The sequence below is a fragment of the Cyclopterus lumpus genome, chromosome 19, assembly GCF_009769545.1.
Source record: "Cyclopterus lumpus isolate fCycLum1 chromosome 19, fCycLum1.pri, whole genome shotgun sequence".
In the NCBI taxonomy this organism is placed as follows: domain Eukaryota; kingdom Metazoa; phylum Chordata; class Actinopteri; order Perciformes; family Cyclopteridae; genus Cyclopterus; species Cyclopterus lumpus.
The window spans coordinates 6079579-6102551 of record NC_046984.1 but is presented as its reverse complement, the minus strand read 5'-3'; the positions used below and the strand labels follow the sequence as shown (position 1 = coordinate 6102551).

The 22973-nt window shown below is 43.9% G+C and overlaps 2 protein-coding genes across 6 annotated transcripts; both read right to left on the bottom strand.

Annotated features, from left to right (window-relative positions):
• Nucleotides 1-280: 280 nt before the first annotated feature.
• tmem184ba (transmembrane protein 184ba) lies at nucleotides 281-12792 on the bottom strand. The gene is made up of 9 exons (XM_034558327.1): nucleotides 12418-12792; nucleotides 12269-12318; nucleotides 10070-10303; nucleotides 9131-9296; nucleotides 5042-5132; nucleotides 4727-4894; nucleotides 4192-4361; nucleotides 3918-4112; nucleotides 281-2954 (listed from the first exon to the last, which is right to left on the bottom strand). Exons 3-9 carry the CDS (start codon nucleotides 10301-10303, stop codon nucleotides 2725-2727), a joined length of 1254 nt encoding a protein of 417 aa, XP_034414218.1. The 5' UTR covers nucleotides 12269-12318; nucleotides 12418-12792; the 3' UTR covers nucleotides 281-2724.
• Nucleotides 12793-13710: 918 nt separating this feature from the next.
• csnk1e (casein kinase 1, epsilon) lies at nucleotides 13711-22787 on the bottom strand. Of its 5 annotated transcripts, none has more exons than XM_034559164.1 (11): nucleotides 22243-22467; nucleotides 20943-21040; nucleotides 20638-20748; nucleotides 19597-19745; nucleotides 17726-17954; nucleotides 17333-17503; nucleotides 17008-17156; nucleotides 16721-16919; nucleotides 16491-16636; nucleotides 16030-16076; nucleotides 13711-15649 (listed from the first exon to the last, which is right to left on the bottom strand). In XM_034559164.1, the coding sequence occupies exons 2-10, from the start codon at nucleotides 21016-21018 to the stop codon at nucleotides 16044-16046; spliced, it is 1263 nt and encodes a 420-aa protein (XP_034415055.1). In that variant the 5' UTR covers nucleotides 21019-21040; nucleotides 22243-22467; the 3' UTR covers nucleotides 13711-15649; nucleotides 16030-16043. The 5 variants fall into 5 exon arrangements, with proteins under 5 accessions (XP_034415055.1, XP_034415056.1, XP_034415053.1 ...); XM_034559165.1 differs by having other exon boundaries at nucleotides 13711-15102; XM_034559163.1 differs by having other exon boundaries at nucleotides 13716-15105; nucleotides 22243-22787.
• Between the last annotated feature and the right edge of the window lie 186 nt (nucleotides 22788-22973).

The window sequence follows — 22973 nt, the reverse complement described above, 5'->3', positions numbered from 1 at the left end:
CAAAACAAGCATGGGCCGTTTACAAAAAACAAACAAAGCCGGTTGTATTTCATTTGAAATGCCTCTTCTAAAACCTGTCCAAGCAGCATCCAGCTGGTAATGCTGAGATGTTGTGATATGAACCCTCAATCTTTAATTCAGGCTGTGTTCTTTCCATCCTTTTTTTTGTATCGAAAGATACTTTCAGACAAGTTGTTATTTGAAGCAGTGCATCTGTTTGAAGAGGCTCTTTAAACAGTTTACCCACTGAGGCTTTAAACAAAACAAACAAGCGGTTGACTTAGTCTAAATATCTTTTATTATATATTCTCCATTTGACATGAAATAACAGCATCATGAGCAGCTTTATCATATACAAAGAAATAAAAAAGACAAAGTAAAATTACAAAACTATGTATTTTTCCCTTCTCTTTAGAGCTTGTATGACTTTCAACACTCATCACTACTTGTCCTCCTGAAGACTTTAACCTCTAATGTACAACATTAGTCTGCAGCTAGATTCATATACATCTTTACGCTTAAGAGAAAGAGGATGAAGCTTTCAAAGTGTGTCCAAATGTCACAATTTAAAGAAGCACACCAACGTTGCAAAAAAATAAAAAAAAGTATTCTTCAACCCAGAAATATCGGCACTGTCGTTTGGCAGCTCTGCATTAAAAATGCATTTATATGGACAAGAAACTGCACATAGTTAACACACAGTGTGTATCTGGATAAAGCTCCGTCAGTGTGTGTTCATGTCAACATGTATAGGAGCCCAATTATCCAGACAACACTGAGCACCGTCTAAAAATAGCACCCTGCGCCTGTGCACAGACGTGGCTTCTGTCCTATTTAAAACCAATATTCTGTCAGGCAGAAGCAGAAATAAAAATGAAAAAAAGACCCACGACCATCGTCTGAGGCTGGCTTCTTTCCTGTGATGGCAACACGCAGAGCGACGGGAGGATTAAAAGAAGTGACAGACTGGTGCTCAGACAAAGCAGTTGCATGTGCACCAAGCTTAACGTGTGAGATAACTGCCTGTCTGCCCTCAGATAAAGAGTGAGAAGGAGTCCACGTCGTTTCCACGCGGCCCCCTGGTGTTCATGCGCAGCTACAGCGGCGCAGTGACAGTGGGGACAGTAAATAAACACGGTGGCAGACTCCGTGTGACTCATTCAGATGACTCAAGGACTTCAATTTGTGTCTTTTTTTAAAAATAACCAGCTCTGCCTGCGGTGCAAATTTACAAGACAAGAATGCCTGGAAGAGCATTGGAGTCAAAGAAATGCAATATGTTTACGTATTACACGTTATTGTTTGAACAGGGAATATTTACTATATTGTAAAGATGAAAAGATAAAAAAATAAATTTAAAAAAAACTTATTTTTAACTAGTACTTTGATCAATCTTCTAGTTATCAAAGAAAAAAAATATATAAAAGTTACATTAGAGTTCTCCAGTTGGCATGAATATTAAAATGTTGGGTAGCGACTGACCCAACATTTGCTGGTAATCCGATTGGTCCTCGGTTGTTTGCTGCAAAGGCTTCCCTTCTGAATACCAGAAAAGTATGCACAATAGCGCTATCAATTCCTTTCACGCACACACAAGTGAGACAATTAGAATTTCACTTTGACATAAATATTTGGAATAGCGTACATATATGAACAGAGAAAATATTTAATTCCTTTCATAGCGCTCCTCGACTGAGAACAAGCACCTACAGTTATTTTTAACCTATATTCCTCTCTTGTTTATCCCTCAATCCAGTTAACCTACATTGTGGTCTGCAGCGGTCCACTCTGAGTGAACAGGCGCAAGCTTTAATCCCAGCCATTGAATTACACCAGTGTACTGTAATCCTGACCCACTCTGCTGTGGCCCTTCAGTTATGCAGCAGATGTACTGTATAATCTATAATCTGCTCCACAAATATCAATAACAACATTGATCCATACAATTGACAAACTCATGTTTCTGAATTGGTTTCCCTTTAAATCCATCCCCACAATGCAGTGAAGGATGCCCCTTAAAATCCCACAATGCACCAGGGTCCCCCCCAAGCTCTTTTACAATTCATCTAGACATACATTCCCCTTGTATTTTGTAATAACTGTACAAAAAGACTGCTACGATACTGAAAACAGCTTCTGTTTGAAGCACAAAAATGTATTTGCAGACTACATAATTTGTTAAATAGTTGCAAATTAATAAGTTCACAAAACTAAAAGATCAAAACCGTAATGATATTTTGTATTTCCAGTCATGGAGAAAATAATTAAAATTAAACTTTAAGGATTTTTATGGCTTGTTAAACACAGCCAATAACAATCTTCAAAACTACAAACCAATTCAGGTCCTTAAAAGAAATTAATAAAAATCCATTGGGACGATTGCATTGCCACAAGAATGAGCGGAAATGGGAAATTCATCAAAGCCAGAAAACTTTCATTCCAAGAGTCAAGTATGACTCAGTATGCAAGAGTGTGACTCACAAACTTTCCAAACTCAACACAACCCTTTTCATTTCCTGGCCAACTTTGAAAAAACAAAAAATTGGCTTAAAGTGTACCAACGAAAAGACACCCTTAGTAAATGTGGGTACATAAATGTTGCTGCGGGAAGGTCCTCGCATTCGTGATCAGTCTCAAAATCAGAAACGTCAGACGCACATCTCTCTAATCACTCACACAACGAAAAGGATGAAGCACAGAAAACGCTCCGAATCAGATTCGGCGCTAGAACTCGTCGTCGGAGCTGAGCAGGAGGGTCTTCTCTGTGTCCCCGCGGCCGCCGACGGCACTGTGTGCGCGGGAGGCGGCCGCCGGGGCCCCCTGCTCCAGTGTGGACTGCTGGGTGTACTGCTGGTAGGCCGGGGAGAAGTTGTGGATGGCGTCCTGCACCATGTCGCCCGGGTTCATGGTCTCCTTCAGGCTGCTGGAGATGCTCTTCATGGGGGCACAGCGGCCTGCGGGAGGCGGACCAGAGAGTTAGAGGTCAGGAGAAGGGGGGTAGAAAAGAGGAAAATAAAAGGACATAGGGGTGATTTAGGGGAGAGAAAAGTAAGAAGAGGGAGGAAAGGACTGAAAGAAAAAAAAGTGGGGAGAACATAATGGGAGGGTGGATGTATGGTGATTTAAGCAGGGATGTGGGAGCAAATCAAAAAAGGGAGGGTGAAAAAGGGAGAAGTGAGAATAGAGTCAGAGGAGAGTGAGAAGAGAAGTGATTTAGTGGAAGAGGAGAAGGGTGGGAGAGGAAAAGACAGAAGAACGGGGCATCAGTGATTTAGAGGGTACTAAACAGCAGGACAGAAGGACGAAATGGGCGAAAAAGGAAGAATTGTAACGGGACAGTGGATGTGATTTAGAGAGGGAAAAGAAAAGGGAAAAGCAAAACAAGACAAAGGGGAAAGTAAAATGTGATCAATTTAGGAAGAGGAAGACGACATAAGAAGCAGAACAAAAAGAGTGGCAGGTAAACAGAACCAAAACACAATCAACACCTTGGAGGAACAAGAAATAGAAACTAACTCAGCTGGTCAGGACTATCTAAAAACAGTAGCAGCATGAACCAAAAGAGAGAGAGAGAGGGGGGGGGGGTTGATTGTCAGTGTTGAACCTACCAAACTCTCCATAAGTAGGAACAGGTCCTTTATGGCACAGCAGAGAAGAAAAGAGACACATCAAGATGGATGTGTAGAAACAGGAAGTAAGTGAGATGATGGAACAGAAACAAATAAAGGGGACAAAGTAAATCAAGGTGTGATCAAAAGGAGGGAGATGAAGGAAGAAAAAAATAAATATCCACATTGATGGCAATGAAAGAGACAAAAGGCTATTTAATAATATCTAGATGTTTCCTTTTGGAACAGTAAACTCTGGTGTGGTGATACAACTCTTACTGGAAGGGTCCTTCTTTCTTCCCTCCTCACCTTGGGAATCGAGACTCTTGTCCATGTAGACATTGTATGTGAAAGCGTGGCGCAGAGCCAGCGCCGCGAAGAACATCTCAATGCAAATGATAAAGTTCTGGTAGCCGGCAGCGACCGTCCCCTCGCCGACAGACACCTCCAGCGAGTTGATCTGAGGGATGGCCCCACACTTCTCCAGGATGGCGAGCAGCATGCCTGACCACAAATGATAAGATGCTTGGTTTGCACACGTATGAAGAAATGAGGCATGCTGCGTCTTGCGAAGGTACCCTACCCTGCCAGAAGGAGAGGAAGATGACGGACTTGACCATGAGAAACTTGAGCATGGGGCTGTACGGGCTGAGCAGCTCCCTGGTGGAGAAGTAAAAGAGGAAGAGGGCGTACAAAGACAAGCTCACGGAGATGTTGTAGATGATGGTCACGTAGAGGTAGCCGCCGGCAACACTGTCAAGAGAGAAGAAGCCGGAGAGAACGGCGTTAGTTGTGCAGATGATTTAGAGGTTGGTTTTGTTCGTGCTAAAAGCCCAAAATATCCCATTAGAGATTATTGCCCCAAAGTGGAACGATTAATGGACGAGGTGATGATCAGTCTGGGTCATTCAATTAATATATATATATATTTATTTTTTTGTTAAAAAGAAGAAGAAAAAAAAAAGAGTAATCCATAAATTATTTTATTATTATTATATTAAATTATTTTGCAAAGCAGCTGTTTTCGTATCTACTTGTATTTCCAGCTCCACCAATCAGAAGCAACATGTGAACCCAACAGGCGATCCAGGCCGAGCGGATAGACTTCCTGCACTTACTTGAAGTCTCCGTCCTTGTATTTGCCGAAGGCCTGAAGGATGACGGTGATGGCGGCCATAAGTGGTTTGACCACGCAGAACTGCAGAGTGGCCTGCTTACAGAACCGCAGGAAGCCGATGGAGTAGGCCTTTCCCCTTAGACAGCAGGTACCGTACATACAGCTGGACCTGATGGGAAATAAATACAACTGAGAATATGCACAACAATAGCTGTAAAAAAACAACCAAAATCTCCTAATCAAACACCCGAGTTTCATGCTGGGTTTAATAGCCTTTCAGAATCTAATGCTTCACCAGAGACTATCTGAGACTTACTCGATGGGTTTTCCTCTGATTTCCGCCATGATGGCGCTCTCTCCTCCCAGGTATTCATAGCACAGACTCAGGAAGTTGTAAATCACAAATGCTGGGGACAAATAAGGAGAGAAAAGTTGTTATTGTCTCTATGCATTTACTTATATTAATAATCATGGTAGTCCTTCACAAGCCAGCATGATGTTTCATGGCTTTTTATCTACTGTGACATGTCACAATGTCTTCCTCCACGACTGGCGCCTGTTCACTGTACTTCTGCTTTAAGATACAATCTTCAACTTGACATAAAGTAAAGGTTTACTTTATGTCGCAGCATGTGTTACGTATCAATATGCTGCACTTGAAAGACTTTGAACGGCATCCACTTCAAACAGCAACTGTGAGCAAACTGCTCTCACTGAAATGCCACAAACTAAACCGTACAGCAGAGTGAATCACTCAGTGCCCCACCCCCACGCAGTCACACCAACACAACACACATCACTTCCTGTCCCACCTATTTGGACATCTGCAAGCAAACATATCGCAGAATCATGTGTGATTGATATGTAAAGTTCTAAAAGACTGCCGATTGTAGTGGATAACACGCCCTGCAGCCGTAAAATGTTAGATTTAATATGATTTCAGCGGGACAGTAAGACATGACATGTCGTTTCTTAAAGATTTCACACCAACGGTGTGAAGAAATGGACATGACCGTGACTCTAAACCAGGTTCACACACCATCGCTGTAAAAGGTTAACAAGAATCAAGACATTGTACCACGGGGAAGAGAGGAAGTTGTCTGGATCCAGAAACTATAAAACATTGTGGAATGTTTTTTAAATCGACAACGATGATATGAGCTTTAACTTTGTCTCTCAAAGTCAAACTGACAGACTTTGTGTCTGCTGTACACACTCAGACTCAAACTTCTTCTGACTTCAGAACCTTTCCACTAAATTATGGCAGGAATTTGCTTCTGGCCTCAAGCTGCAACGTCAACACGTGACTGATCTTCACCTGACTGTCTCTTGTGACCAGTGGATTATCGCTCCTCTGAGAGGGTGATGACGACCGCGGGGCTCATAAAAACACAGCCAGGCTAATCCTGTTAACACACTCTAGTCTCATGACTGTGCATGTGAGGTACAGATATGGTGAGCGGGTAGGGGTGTATATCAGCTTACTGCGGAGAAAATGTGATACATCTTGGGTGTGTGCCATGTTGGGTGTGTGTGTGTATGTGTGTGTGGGAGGGGGGGAGGGTTCAGAAGGGGTTATGATATGAGTTAAGATAGTTTCCTTCTCTCACTCTGACTCTAGCTCTACTCCACCCACAAACACACACACACACACACACACACACACACACACACACACACAGTCAGTCATTGTGTGGTCTGCTGCCGTACGTCAGACAATACTTGTGTGATAAGATGCCGTAAATGCCGAGAGAAGCAAACGCACCAAGCCGAGCGATGAGGTTGATCTGCGTAGCTCTCTGCGTCTCAGCTGTTCACCATTGTGCTCTTTCACTTCTCTCCAAGGACCACCCCCCCCCCCCCCCGTTCGCCGGGCCAGTTGCCACGGTGATACAGTAGGTCGACTTACAATGAGAATCTGAACTTTGCAGCAAGTTTGGTTGAGAGAAAGTCATTAAGCGATGCAGCCATTCTGGTTGATGAGGAAGATTTGCAAGCGCGGTTGCCATGCAACAGGTTGGCCTTCCTTGCTCAGGAAAAATATCTGGGCAGGGCTCAGCAGCATTGTGGGAAGGAAAGACAAACGGGAGGAAGAGAGGAGGAGAGGACAACAACAGGAGGAAAAGTTGGAAAGGTGCTGAAAAAGATTTGGTTGAGAGAAAAAAAACGAAGGGAGGGAAGACAAAGAGAGGAGAGCCATCTGTACGAGAGAGCAATATGACGACCACAATACTGATGGCGCTTCCTGCCAAAAGCAGAACCGTCCGTCCCCTTCACATTCAAAAGCATGTGACATCATCAATTTGCGGATACAGGAACTGACACCCGCGTCACTCACAGCGAGTGGACTATTGCTATCCTGAACGTCACAACTGACTATGGAGAATGAGGAGCAGTCGGCCGCCTGTCTGCCAACTCAAACAGTTAAGAGCCGTCAGAGATTGGAAGCACTGGACAGCATTTGTTTTGGTTGCGTCATCCTTCCGCTCAGCGGAGCTGCCAGCTCCCCATCGACTTTTCCGACCGCACACAAATAAACTCCATATTATACCTTGAACAGTCAGCCATTGATCCATGTTTACATCCCAGTTTCACTAGATTATAGTCGCACCAATTCAATTTAAAGTAATATCAAAACTAAATTTATATGAATAAACTAAATGTGTGGATAACTGAAAAGCCCTCAGCTGATAAACTAAAAACAACTTGGGAATGAAGAAGTGCTTCTATCCAAATACATGAATCAGTGCGCATTAAAGTCCAGTTGGAATGAAAAATGCCCTTTCAACCTTTTGAGATCACACCGTCGGTCGTATTGTATAGTATATTTAATAAAATAGGCAAAATATTTACAAAAATTGTCTTTAAAAAAAACATTTTTGTAAAGTGTGCTTACATACGCCATCTGCGACCAATTTCAACAACAACAACATGACAACTTTCCATCAATCAATCTGCAACTTTAATGATATCCCCGTCCACTGTTTAGCCGCCCAATTAAATGTAAAGGATTTGATTTAAATCATTCTTGTAAATGGACACCGCTCACTGACTGTGTCTCTTCCATCCCCTGGTCTATTTAACACCCCCAGACTATTTACTTACTACCCCTGAACTCTTTCATCTCTTTCATCCCTTGGACCATTTTCCACCGGTCACTCCTCTGCACATACCAGCACACTTAAATAACACACGTCACTTTAACTTAAACATTACATACACTTTATAATTGCACTTTATCTTACACTGTACATTTGACATTTTTATTCTATGTCTCGTCTGCACTTTGTTGATTGTTTATTTGTTGTCTGTTGCTTGTTGTTGCTTGTTATGTCTGATGTCCTATGTTGCACCATCCACCACGCTAAGTTCCTTGTAGGTTTAAACCTACTTGGCTATTAAAAGTTTCTGATTCTGATATGTGCTTCACTGGGGAATACGTACAGAAGCTAAAAAGGCTCCAACTTCCGTTACTGTGAAAACTCTGAACAAGCACACACACACAGACGACAACAAAAAGCACCGCTGTATTTAATGGCATTAAATGATGGTTGTATTCCACTTAGTGGAGGCCCTGTTATTGGGACTGTGGTGTTTGAAATATTGCAGTAATATATGAACATTAAGACAAGGAATTACAAAACAAAGAGTTTGACCATCATAATTAAAAAGTCACACCAATTGCCATGCCACCCATTTCAAGTTCTCAGTCAAAGAGAAGAGTACTGTAGTTTAAATAAAAAATACATAATAGTTCATTCTTTTTTTATTCTTCCATGTGTAGAGTTGGTCATTTTTACACGTGTTGCCAAAAGTATGTGTTTAAAGGATTAGTCTGCTACAATTCAAAATGTAGTAAACAGATAAATGAATACAGGTCTACGACAGAAAAGACCGGATTCTAATAAAAGGTGAGAGGGCACTTTGCAAAATAAACATTTACTGAGTGGGTGGAATCATCTGTAAAAGGATGGACGGACAGATTTGATCACAATGCGTTTCAGCAAATTAACTGGAAAAGATGCCGGGAAGGATTTGAAAATCTGAAATTTCTAACCATCAATGGGATCAAACAAAATGCCATTAAATGCATCTTCACAACTTAGCGTATCATGAAAGTTCAGATTTTTAGCCTAGATGAACCCTGGGTGGGAATGCAAGCTTCTACACGTGGCGATGTTACTGCCATTTTGACCAAACGTGGAGTGGCTTTGGCCTTTTTGCCCCCCCCGGTGCAACCATAATCACTCCCAGACAAGCATTCCAACAAACAAGCTCGAGGCGAGAGCCGTTCTCTCTGGACTGTCGAAGCAGTTCATCGATTTTTGTGCCCCCGCCGCCCTTGTTGTCTGCTGAATTGGTGGCATTAACAAAACTGCAACCTCAAACAAAAGCATGTCCTTACCCTCGTAGCAGTCCCTGACGGTGTCAAAGTACACGTAGTACTGGTCGTTGGTGAAGAAGAGGAGGCTGAGCCAGGAGTCAAAGGCGTAGATAGGAACGATGAAGAGGATGCGTACGATGTGGCGCTGCTCCCGGGGTGAGCTGTAGAAACGTAGGTGCATGTAGATCTGGGAGAGACAGGAGGGAAATGCAAGTATAAAACATCAGCGGTGCAATGAAATCCAGTTTAAGGTGCAGTGCAGTCTAGATTAGAAGTAAGATTTTCTAGTGTGAAAAGCTGCTTCCCTATTCTTACTTTGGCTTGTAAGCTCATAAGCCCGATTTGAAGGCTTTAAAAGTGTGTGCAGGGAGATAAGACCGCAAGTCTACAAGTTAGGCTTGAACAGAGCTTCTGTGAGCTTTATAAAAAGTTAGAGTTGTAAAAAACACAGATTCCTAAGAATATTCAGATTATTATGTCTATCATTAACGTTTCTTTGCCATCTTATCAGTGTGTCTCTCACTGATTTTAATCAATATATACGTCACCTCTCCTATATCTTCGCTCAGGAATGTGTGGAAGACAAAAACACAGACTCTATTCAGCTTTTCATCCTCCTGGATCAAGTTTCACCTTTGTGTGTGTGTGTGTGTGTGTGTGTGTGTGTGTGTGTGTGTGTGAGATGTGTGAGCGCATTCATGCTCTGTATCACAAACACCTGCTGAGGGATGTTGCCAAGCAACATTGCCCTTCTCTGGGCATGAGCAGATGTGTGTGTTTGCAGGACCACATAATTTGTGCATCGACTCTCACACACACACACGCACAAACGCACGCGCACACACACAGCCAATCTGCTCAGTCAAATCACAGCATCTGTATCTCCATCGAGTAATTCAAACCATTTAGAGAGGAGGATTTAACCCCTCCAAACTCCTTATGCTGTTTGGAAACGGTTACCTGGTGACAGGTGAGGATGAGTGCGGTCCAGACAAAGAAGCCAGACACAGCCTGCGCTGCGGGAGTCATGAGGAAGATGGGCTGGTCTGGGCTCAGCAATGGGGCTTCAGGGAGCCATGAAATGTTGGGGCCCACTGGGGCTGCTGTTGGTGGGGGGGCTGGTACTGCCGCCAGGACAGAGTCCTCCCCCAGCCTCTCTGAGAGCGGCACGTCTCGCCTCCACAGCTTCAACATCTGAAAGTGACACGGAACACAGATGAGGTCTCTGTAAATACATATGGAAACCACAGAAACTCTTTTCAAACTATGCTGTGACACAATTCATTAAGTATGAAGATTCCACTTGTAATCATCAACCTGGAATATAGATCTCACACTCTGTTATCAACATCATGTGTAATCTGAGATCGGAAGACAGATATAGGATAAACACTACAGGTCACCATTTCGCCATGAGGCAAGCATGTGTGTGTGGCATTTGTACAATGGTATTTGTGTTGGACTTTCTGGGAAGAGAACATATATTTGTGTTAGTTCCTATATCTCCCAGAATGCCATTTGACCCCTGCCAGATAACATGCCCAAACATCAACGAATCAGCTGTGCTTTAGGTGGAGTGTGTGAGCTTGATAGCACTGTTTTTTTCTTCTCCAAATTAAGAGATGCAACATTAACCTGCAAGGCATTCTGGTATTTTAAGGCTTCACTGATTCCTCCGTATATGATAATTTAACATTCGGGGGAGAATGGTGCGATGTATAAGACAATGTGCAGGGCTGAAAGAAAACAAACAGCATTTAAAGCTGATGTTCTCAATCACTGAATTGTTTCTGCAATCAAACTGCATTTCATATGCTCTGTAAAATACTCTGAAAAAAACATAATGGACCTAAAAATGTTTCGTAACAGCTTCAAAGACCTGCAATTCCCACCTCTGAGATTCAGATATCTTTCCATATCTAACGAGCGAGTCGAACAACTGCCTCCAGCCTGACCAGATTTAAGCGAATATGAAGATACATATGCTGCCACATCCACTGCAGCTCCAGAAGATGACATGTTACGTAAGCAGCAGCTTGTCACCGTCTCCGAGGCGACACAGTAATGTTCTCAGGGTAAAGTTTGTTCTTCTACACTGACAGACGGCTGTCATACAGAGCGTAGACCTCGATGTTTATGCGAGTCGGAGCAGGGGGCTGACGCAAATACACCCATACATACTTTCAAATATAAATAACGAAAAACAAATGATAAAAGAGAGGACATGAATGCTAGAAAACGGTCAGTGAATGAGAAAGAGGGTATCCTTCATTGTTGACCTATCATGCTCATCTGCCAGAGAAGCATGGCAACCAAAGGCCACAAAGCCCTCTCATCAAGCAGCGTGGACAAAGACAGGCTGACATGATGCCACACACACACACACACACACACACACACACACACACACACACACACACACACACACACACACACACACACACACACACACACACACACACACACACACACACACACACACACACACACACACACACACACACACACACACACACACACACACACACACACACACACACACACACACACACACACCATTGACAACACTAATTGCGTTAAAATCAAGAGATTTCATTTGGTGGTTTGATAAATGAGTTAGGCCACTTTCACACTCTTGTGCGTTAGACTGAGAGGAGCTGCGATGTGTGTGCACGAGTGTGTGTGACATTTGTATTGGTTTGCCAGGCATCAGCACATCCGCATGTCAACAAGGAGAACAAGGCATCAGCAGCAACACACGAGCACAATGCAGGTGACAGTAAAATGATGCCGAGCTGAAGCACAAGGACATCTGTGTGTTTGAAAAGCAAAAAAAGGTCACACGCAGAGGAATAATATATTAGAGAGGCTAGGGGTCAGGAATAAAGCTACGCAACAGATGGAAAGGGGAAGGGGGGATAATTTATTGCAAGTAATGGTATGGGTGACAGCCAGACTGGATTAGAATACTGGCTGAAGCAACAACCACCACCACTGGGATTTATTCATCAGAAACATTTGTCACATCTGTCTTTGCTTTAACTTTACTTCAATAAAAGTGATTTATTGTACTTCTGTGAATTAATGCTGCGGGTAAACTTGAATTAACAAGTTGGAATAGTATGGCCAATACAAACAGCAAAGTGTGAAATGACTTACCGTAGCTAATTATAGCCTTCAACAATTCACAGACTTGGATTTTTCTTATCCTGGAAATTGAAACAAAAAAAAAAGAGACGCGTTATTAGTCGGGTACCAAACGGTGTTGAGTTAAGGAGAGGATCTCCTGTCCCGTTTTAGAGGCTCACCTTGCAAACAGCCTCCTGCTTGGAAATGCTCCTCGGCTCCGTCTCCAAACTCACGACCAGAAACGACCCTGAAAACAGCCTCAGAGCCGCACCGCTGCTCCCCGAACATCCATGTTGAGCCCTCGACGGACTGTCCCGTATACCTCTGCGTCTCCCCCAACAAAACTCAGCTCCAAAGTTAGAGTCTCATGTTAAACAACTTCTATATTATCCTGTTGTTACTCCTCTGTGCATTAGCGTTGTCTAATGTCCGTGTTTCTGAAGTTTAAACAGTGGGCTCCGTCATTCCTCTTTCCTTTCTCCACTCCGCTGATTTCAAACCAATCCCTGTTGGATTAACTGCGGGTCAGAGAAGCTCCGCCCACACCGCGAGGACGAGCCTGTTCAGCCAATCACACAACATTAACCATTATCAACCCGGAACAGGGCGGAGTTTGTTCACCGAACACTGAGCATGCGCGGGTCTATTCTCGGTCCTGCCGTCCAGCCCGGCGGCGTCGTGAATGTGGGTGATGAACGAAGAAGAGTTATTAAGTTATTACTTCCTGTCCTAACTGTGTAGTCAGAGTGTGGGGGAAAGAAATACACCCCATAATAATAATTGGTTATTTGTTATGTTAACTGTCCTTTTTAAGATGTGTTTTTTATTTCCCAAGAACATTCACTGCCTACTTTTGAGGACAATTTGGGGTTTTTTGATCATTTTATTGTACTTCTTTGAAATGGGGCACTCACAAGATACGTTTAAATAAAAATTTTAGGTTGATAGAATTTGTAGAACATTAATCGGATTTAACATTTTGGGGATTTTTCTTTTAAAATAGTAGGAATATTTTAAAGAGTTTTGTTGGTGGTTAGTCAGACATTTCTTAGGTGAGTGGGGTTCCCAGTTTCAGCTTTTTCTAAAATCCTAACAATCGACTCTCAGATTGTCTGGGGCAGGTCTTCTGATTTCTGTCCCCAGAGTCAATATAAAACAATTAAAACAAGAAGCAGCATTCAGGCTTCATACACCACATATCTGCCTTTTAAGTTCAACTTGGGACTTTCTATTCATCTCTTGCACTGTACTTTGTATCACTGTCTCATTTGTCTTATCCTATTTGAGTCTCCCTTTATCTATTTGGATTCACTTGAATTGTTGTATTGTCTTCTTATCTTGCATAGTGTCTCTCAGTCATTTGTTGCACCTTGTTGTTGAAAGGTACTATTCAAATTAACTACAGCATAAAATAACAGCATAAAGTTACATTTGGTGAATTGTGGTGTGCTCAACACACAATAGAATAGAAGTTTGTATAAGCTGTGTATATTTTTATTGATTCGGAAAATATGCACAAATATTATATATAGTAATAAAGTTGAAGCATGGTACAGAAATGTACAGGACGTCAGACAGCTCATTACCATCAGTGGCATCAGCCCATTCTGACAGGTCTGGGTCAAACCACTCCTTGAAATATGAACAAGAACCTTTCTGTCATTGCCCGCCACAGTGGAAACCAAAACACACACCTCTGGCGGACTCTAAAGGTTAGCGGAACAAATGTCCTTTTCACATTTCGCCCAGGGTTGTCAGGAAGTAAACAGTACTCTACTCTCCAGCCCCCTCGTCACATTCTGGCAAAAGGTTATCTACACATCTTACATGTACTATTATAAAACAAAAAAAGTAATGAACAAAAATACAACAACAGACTAGTTCACCACCAAGATCTTCTAACTTTCTCAAGTCTTTTCATACCCGGAGTTAGAAGCTGGACTAAGGCGTTATCGTATCATCCTCATGTCTTATTCTGTTCTTAACTCACAGCAGTCCTCCTCCTCCTTCCCTTTCCACGTTCACTGAGCGTGTTCCCCTCGTCGGGCTCTCATAGGCAAGACATTACCAAGTGTGCTGAAGAAAAAGGATGTTTTAATTGGGGTCTTCTGTTATGATTCATGGGTAATTCATCCAACAGTCACCTTCCCCTCCTCCATCCCTCAGGCTCTCTAAAGCAAATCTAAAAGGCAAAACGAACACTTAAGACAGTAGCACGCAGACGGACACTGACACATACTGACAAAAAGCAGCCGCGCTCCCATCCACAAATGCAACGCAGACACTCTCACATGTATTCCCCACCTCTGATCCTACCTTTGATCCATCTCCCTGTCTCATCTGTTTGTCTTCATAGTTGTTTACATATTTACTCAGAATCAAGAACACCATAAACAGCGGATTTAGCTCGTAGCAGGTTAATAGGTGATTTAAAAAAAACAAAAAAATTTTATCACATGGTAAACCACAGAATTAGTGACATTTAGTCCAGTTTGTGCACTTTGATGGGAGTGTTTTGTTGTTGCAAGTTGAGCCTCTGAGTCGATGTGCAGGTGAATATTAGTAAAGAAGGGGCGGGACCTGTGTGTTGTCTGGCCACACGTCCCCCTCCGGCCACATCCTGGAAAGCAGTACCAAAAAGTTGCAGCCAAGAGTTTGTTTGTCACGCTGGTTTCTGTCATCTCAATGTTCCCTCGGCTCCTCTCGGTCACCACTGTTCACACGGCACACTGACAGACTCGCGGATGGCCTCCATCCCCCCTTTGAGGGCCTGCAAGGCCTCCTCCTGCTCCTCTTGTCCTCCTCCACTCACTCATGTTTTCATTCATCCATTTGAAAAGTAAGGGCTATTTGATACCCTGCTGCTGCTGAACCGCAAATAAACAAAACAAGGAAGAGAAATATCACTTTAGTGGGTACGTGACTGGAAATATTCTATTTGTTTGGTGTAACAAATCCCATGCAATGATACAAACAATGCATTGTTCTTGTCTCTCGATACATTCTGACTTTCCTGTGGCACTCAGCCCAAAGCCCATTAGCTCCTATTGAAGATATTCATCTTTAAAAACCAGGCCACAAATAAATCATGTTGGTTGTTTTTTTAGCAAACATCACTCAAACAGGAGGAACTAGTGCATCTGTAGGTTACTGTTTTCATCAGCACATTAGATGCCTGAATCTATTTATATTCATACATATATTTTCATATTTCCAGCTGCAGGGCTGTCTCTGTGGGATCGACTCACAATAAACATGTCAACATTCATGTTTTCAATAGTTTTTGGACAACAATGGAGCTCCATGGCACAGATGAATACGATATATTAGGCTTACTCACTTGTTCGCAGGATCATTGTTGCTGTTTATTTATCGACAATAAGAACAAAATAGAATATCACCAGACCTATCCTGTAAATACAGACCATTGAGATATGGACCAGTTGTAATTACTTTTTAAAAGATATTCTAGAATTTTCCTTTAAACCACTTTAAACCTTGTTGTTGATTGCCTCTTCCAACCGGTCATGTTGCAACATGCATCATAGACTGCAATAGCTTTTTAAATTTTAGAAACATTTAAAAAAAAAAATATTTTATCAGTTGTCATCGCTTTGAATAACTGCAGTTACAAAACTATTTTAGCTTGGTATCAACAATTGTTTTTGGATGTACTGTATATGAAGGGTAAGGGGGTCAGAGGTCATTAAGGACAAAATAAATGGATAGCTTTTCAAGCATGTAGTGTGAGAGAGAGAGAGAGAGAGAGAGAGAGAGAGAGAGGTTCGTACCTGCCGCTGATAACTCACTTTGCCAGATGTTCAAATGGCACACTGACCTGAGTGAGGAGGGAAAGAGGAGAAGAGAGAAACCTGAAGAATGATCCATAATAAATGAAAGAGCGATGGAGAGAGTTTAATTGCAAATTCTAAATTTTTTTGGGACACAGACCCGCCGTGGTGGATTGGTCTACTCTGTTTGTATCATGTCAGACTTAAACTACACAGCAACAACAACCTTTCACATCAATATATTGATGCTGGTAATTAGTCGATTATGTTTTTTTGTTTTTTTTCTAGCTCCAATATTTGCAATTTGCCATTACAAATTATGAATTAGCATCCACTAAGACGGAGAATCCAACAACGTCAACATTCAGTTCAAGAGACAAATCCTTCTGTGCACCGTGTGCTCGATACTGAAGCAACAGGTGCCCATAAAATATGCATCAACCCAGCCACGAGCTTCCCACCTGTGATGCGGCGATGCGCGATTGGTCGAGGCGCACGGCGACGTCGGCGGAGGGGACGTTGGCGGGGGCCCCGCGATGGAGCCTCATGGCCACCTTCCTCTCTCGCTCGGCCCGCTCTGCTCTCCCCACCTGAGGAGAGCGGTTACCTGGACGAACACAGACAAACGCACCGCTGGAATTGAGGACCGTTATACATCTTGCATCTCCAACACCGCGGACTGCACCCTGACCTGACTGCTGGGCCCCGCGCGTGGCCGGGTTCGAGGGAGCGGCTTCGGCCTCGTTCCTGACTCTGTGGGCTGCCGAAGGGTTCGGACCGGGCAGCACAGCGGGACCTCCGGCTCCTCTTTGGCCTCCAGCTGCTCGCTCCTCCCCCTCTTTCCCCTCCCTCCTCTCCCTCTCTCCATCCTCTGCGGTCCTGCTGGCCCCCTGACACACAGAGGAACAGCACGGATGTGAACGTATGCCGGAGAGGACGAAGAGGGGTACCGGTCTGAATTCTGCACGAGCCACTCACAAACTTCAGCATGTTCCAGTCGAAGACGTAGTCGTAGGAGAAGCCCTGTCTGTGGAACAGGTTCCTGAAGAGCTGCCTCAGGTACGAGTAGTCCGGCTTGTCGTCGAACCGCAGGGCGCGACACAGATTCAGATACGTGGAGAACTCAGCTGGGAAGCACAAGAGAGAAATCCGAATGAGCTCAGCTGACCGAGTATGTGTGCACGTACTGTACATGAGGTTTGATTCGATGGGGTCCAGCCTCTCGGGAAGAAATGAGACCGACATGTTGCAGTAGTCCTACTTCAAATGGGCCATTCCACTGGTCCTCTTTCTCTTCACTCACATGGGTATCCCTTGCAGAGCACCTCGATGGGCGTGGACATTTTCTTCTCACTGATGCGTTCATACTTCTGCCTCTTGGTGGCAGCCTTGAGCCCCTGCCAGGGCAGAGAGCCCAGGTTGAAGTACATGAGGACGTAGCCCAGAGACTCCAGGTCGTCTCGCCTCGACTGCTCTGTGGAGGAGGAGGAGACAAAAACAAAAGAGAGGGAGGGAGAAGATGTAAGGACGAAGAAACGGAAGGAGGCTGCAGTTTGTAGAAGCCATGCAGTTCTGGTCAATAAACATGCACATTGCAACATATTCAATTGGCGCTCTGCTGCCACACGAGAACCACACGCACACATTAACACCCGCAGAGGCATCGAGGCCGAGCGCTGCGTGTGTGCCGCCTTACCAATGCCCAGATGGGTGTTGATGGAGGCATAGCGGGCGGTGCCGGTGAGGTTCTTATTCTCACGGTAGGGGATGTGTTGGTGCGTTCGGGCGTCTCGGTATTTCTTGGCCAGGCCGAAGTCGATAATGTAGACCAGGTTGCCCTTCTTGCCGAGCCCCATCAGGAAGTTGTCCGGCTTCACGTCTCTGTGGAGGAAGTTCTTGGAGTGGATATATTCAATCCTGCTGATCTGGAACGTAGAGATGGGGAACAGGATTTAGTTAGACCTTCCAGGGATCCCTCGGGTCAGTTCACTCACAGAGACTTGAACCTGAACGATCAACATTGGTACTGGGAACTCCAGCAATTTAGCACCGCCTCACTGTTGTATGCCTCCGCCAACCGGTTATGTTGCAGTTTACATCCATGCCTGTCCAAAATGTCATCACTTTATCATTTTATCCTCTTTTAAATTGTCATATTTAGCATATAAATGCTTGAGTTATGGCCAAAAACGTGTTTTGTGAGTTTCACAGTGACCTTTGACCAACAAATTCAAATCTGTATATATATTCAACCGTGAGTGCAAGTGGACATGTGAAGAAATTCCCTCCAGGTGTTCCTGTGATCGACCGGCCAGATGGACAGACGGACCAAAAACCACAATGCTTCAGATTGACCCCTCCCAAAAAAAGAAAATAAATGACATCTTCGCAGTAATGGATTACCTTTCACATCTCCATAATGTGTTAAAAGAAGTGGAGTTTAGGGCTACCTTTTGAAGTGGTACGCTATAGAAGAGGGTAGCATTCGTTCAGTATGAGCCATTGTGGGGTTTGGTCCCTTCAGTTATCTATTTGATGAGGGATTGATCTCCACCATAACGGTACAAAACATGATCAAACACAGACAAATAACACCCACTGTGGAACAACTGACTGATCTGATGTTTGAGAATAAGCACATTAGAATCTATCTTACTTTATTAATTCTGATTAGTGAGCACAGTTGTCTCCTTCAGGTAATAAATGACTTTCACTACTTGCTTGGTAGAGTTGCTGCAATGCTGGGACTCTTGATACTCCAACAGGTAAAGAGGGCGTGGTCTAAAGACCAAGAGTCTCATTGCCCAGTGAAATAATAGTCGAGTCATTGGTATTGATCAAGAAGCCTGTCAGCCTTTCTGTAGTCATAGAGAGGCCATTTAGTATTATGGTACAGTTACAATCTTAGTTATTGCCCCTTTAGAGGAGAGGGGAGGAGAAAAGTTACGACAGCAGAAATTGAGATTAGGAAAAGAGTTTTCAAAGAGAGAATGGGAGGAAAGAACAATTGTGTGCTCGTTTAAAGAATGACATAGGAGGGATTAAAGAGACTCATAAAAGATACCCCTGGGACGAGGATTAGGCCGTCTTGCGGGGCTACCGTGTCCAAGATAGCAATTTACTTTTATGGAGGAGCTGAATGGTCAGAGATAGCGAGGGGATGAGCTTTGTCTCGGTCCTCAGAGGTTTGAATGAGAATTATCCGGTTTTGAAATGATCCGTTTAGTTCCGGCCTTAAAATAGCTGCACCCTTGTCTTGAAATCTGTGTAACTTCCCAGCCGCGGGTTGACTTCAGTGCATTATGTGCAAGCAAAGGTGCTCTTTGACACGTTCCAACCCTGACCCGTGGGATTGGAATTGCATAATTGAATGTGTAGCTTTCCCTTTTTGATAACTTGCACTGTTTGTGTATAGTTTTTTCTTTGGGTCCCTCGAGAGGCCGCTTCCTAAAAACCGGACCGTGATGGAGCCTCCGTGAACTTTAACAATCATGGCTGAGGGACTGTGTGGAAATGATTGGCTCTGGATCTCAGGGAGACCCTGAAGAACCATTGTGGACGTCTCACCATCTGGTCGGCCAGCAGCAGGACTGTTTTCAGACTGAACTTGCGGGAGCAGAAGTTGAACAGGTCCTCCAGACTGGGGCCCAGCAGCTCCATGACCATAACATTGTAGTCGCCTTCCGCGCCGCACCACTTAATGGACGGGATTCCCACTGTGGGGGGGGCATGATCATAACACAGCGATAAGAAAGCTTATAATCCACCAATATGCAGTCTGCATTTGTATTACGGCCGCTACTGCAGTCGAAGATGGTCCTGTAGATTTTTCTACTCCGTATTTATTTATTTGAGCTACTATTTCGTAGATCTATTTGGAGCATTTAAACATTTTTGACACAATAATAGTTCTACCTTATCAAATGACTTGAGCTCATGTACCTCTGGTTGGGAGGGAATCACAGCCCGAGAGCACCCATGTATTTGGCTTTAATGTTGCACATTATAATAAACAAATTACAACAACACACCTATACCTTGTCCTAATTATATATAACTTTTTTTATTATCACTATGGAAATAGTAGTATAAGTATAGTAACATAGCTAACACAATATATTACATTGCTTTATTTCACTTATAACACTTTATATTAATGCGCTATATAGATATTATAATATGGAATTAATATTGTATTTATACTTATACCTACACATGTATTCTGTCTGCCATAACTCTGACAATGTTTAAATCCAGGAAGAAAACAGTTATATTTGACAACTGAAAGTATTTTATCTGCACTCTTCGCTTTTAATATCATTAATTAATGATTATTTGTATGTTTTTATGGAATGATTTTATTTGCCTTTTTGTAATTTGATGTAGCTGTAAAGCACTTTGAATTGCCTTGTGTACGAATTGTGCTCTATAAATAAACTTGCCTTATATGCATTTTAAGCTCTCTAAATGCACTACAATTGCTCAGAAACAACACCCCCATCACCAATCCCCTCAGCAGCTCTAAATACCCCTTAGCTCCCCTTAAACTCTTCACTGCGTCTCAGTGCCTCCTAATAAAGCTTCAAAAACACATGAAACACATCTCACCTCCGCCCTGCATCATCTTGTAAAATTTGCTCTCGATGTGGAGCTGTGGATGTTTGGTTTTCACACATTCCAGTTTGATGGCGACTTCCTCTCCTGTGGCGATGGTAGAACCTGGTGGGAGAAACGTCTGAGATGTAGTTCCAACACATCGGCCATTTCCAACACATGACCTGTGAAACCTAAGAGCGTTGTACTATTCAACACGGTTCATCAGAACTGGAATATGTGTTATGCCCATTTGCAATCCAAGAAGATAAGGGCCGATGTTGGATGTTTAACACAACAGGAAGAATCCAAATTCTCACCGAGGTAAATATCTCCAAAGGATCCGCTCCCTATCTTCCTCCCAAGGCGGTACTTGTTTCCCACCCTCAACTCCATGTCTTCTGAGCTTTTCAACTCACTGAGGGAGTAAACACACACACACACACACACACATACACACATTAGATACAAACACACAGACAAAGCTGTCATTGATCAGTGGTGATCAATATAGTACAAGGACAGTGGTGCAAACTGCAGACTTTAAGCTGAAAGCTCCGAACCCTGCGGCGGCTGCATCATGAAAGAAAAAGAAACTGGAAGCTTGGGGGGAGATGAGAAAGAATGAAAAGTGTGACTTGCTGAGTGATGCAAGGCAGTGACGTCGTGCAGCCTGAATGACTGGAACTAGGAAAACGTTGCTCACTTGCAGTTACAAAGTGACTTTATGTGACTGAAGCCACTGCAGAAGCCAAACGTCTTCAATGCCCGTGGCCCTCGTGTCAAAGGATTGGAGACATTATGCCTTCAGAGGACGAGGCAATACATCCTGGCATCTCAGAGAAACGACAATGTGGATCAGCATCTCACTCCCTCTACCCAAAGCACTCCAAGGGAGTCTTGGTCCTGTGTACAAGTGATTTACACAAACTCAATTTGGGACCGGAGCGCCCTGAAGAAAATCCGAACGAGTCCTGTTTTCCTCAGCCGAGCCCCATGTGTCTGAGCAGCCATGAAACAGGGACTTCAAAGTGGCTGTTTTTCTTCTTCCTCTTGTAGAGGTTAAGCCAGTTTGACGCTGACTTTGTTGTTGTTTTGGTCTTGGTTGAATTTGTAGAGCTACACACACACACACACACTGTGAAGGGGAAATACAGCAGAGGAGCCCCTGCTGCACATTACCAGACCCTTTAGCTCAGGTCTCCTCAGAGCTGCTACACTGTCAGTGAGCCACGAAAGGACTGCAACAACACAAACAAACAAACAAACAAACAAACAGGGGAGACGATGTATGGTTTCAGAAAGAATACTTCATGCAGCTGCCCCAGCTACCACAGTAGAGGGAACAGAACAACCCCCCCCCCCCCCCCCCCCCCCCACCACCGAACCATTCACCCCGCACTGCCCATCCACCGTGGTAATAATTCCCATAACCACACCCTGCACGTACAGGTATAGGACCTCTGAACAAGCGCGCCCCCGCCCAAACACGACTCTATGTGGCCTCTATTTGTCAAACCCCAAACATGCATACATGCACGCGCGCGCGCGCACACACGCCTCCATACACCTTGGCTTGGCTCGCCGACATACCCCCCCCCCCCCCATCCTCCTCCTCACCGGGTTATGTCGGGCTCCGTGGCCGCCCGTGTAGCTCCGTCTCACTCAGGACCCTGGACAGCAACACGCGGACGCTTCGGACGGCTCATCACCTCGGAGATGTGACCCGGATCCCCCGAAAAACAACTCCCCACCCCCTCAAAAAGAAATGTCTCTATATATACAGCTGATCCGAGTCGAGCGGAGCCCCGCGACTCCGGAAGATTCTCACTGTCACGATTTTTCTTTTGGGGTGGAAAGGGGTGGGAGGGGTGGGGGGGGGGACGCTGAAACCAGACATTGAGGTCCTCCCCCCCCCGCCCCCTCAGTTCACACCATTGATCATATAAATTATGTCATCCGTGGACTTGAAGAGATGCCCGGATTGTCTTAAAGTCGCCGCTGATACTTTGGAAGCATGAATGAAGCGCACCCTTCGAGGCTGCTGCATGCATTCACGTCACTACGTCACTACGTCACTCTCAAATGTATTCCTGCAGAAATAAACATGTGACAACTACAGCGCGGGTAGGTTGGTGCCACTAAGTGTTGTGTCTCGGAGAAGTGTCAGCCCCCTCTAGTGGTACATCCTTCAAAAAGGTCTTACTTTATAGCAAACATAAAAAAAACATTTTTTTATAATAAGCCTGTTTGAAGTGGAATTGCAGGCTTTTAACATTATTCAATATACAGAAAATAACTGCAACCCCATTACAAAAACTATTGAAAAAAATACATCCTGGTGCTTAAGA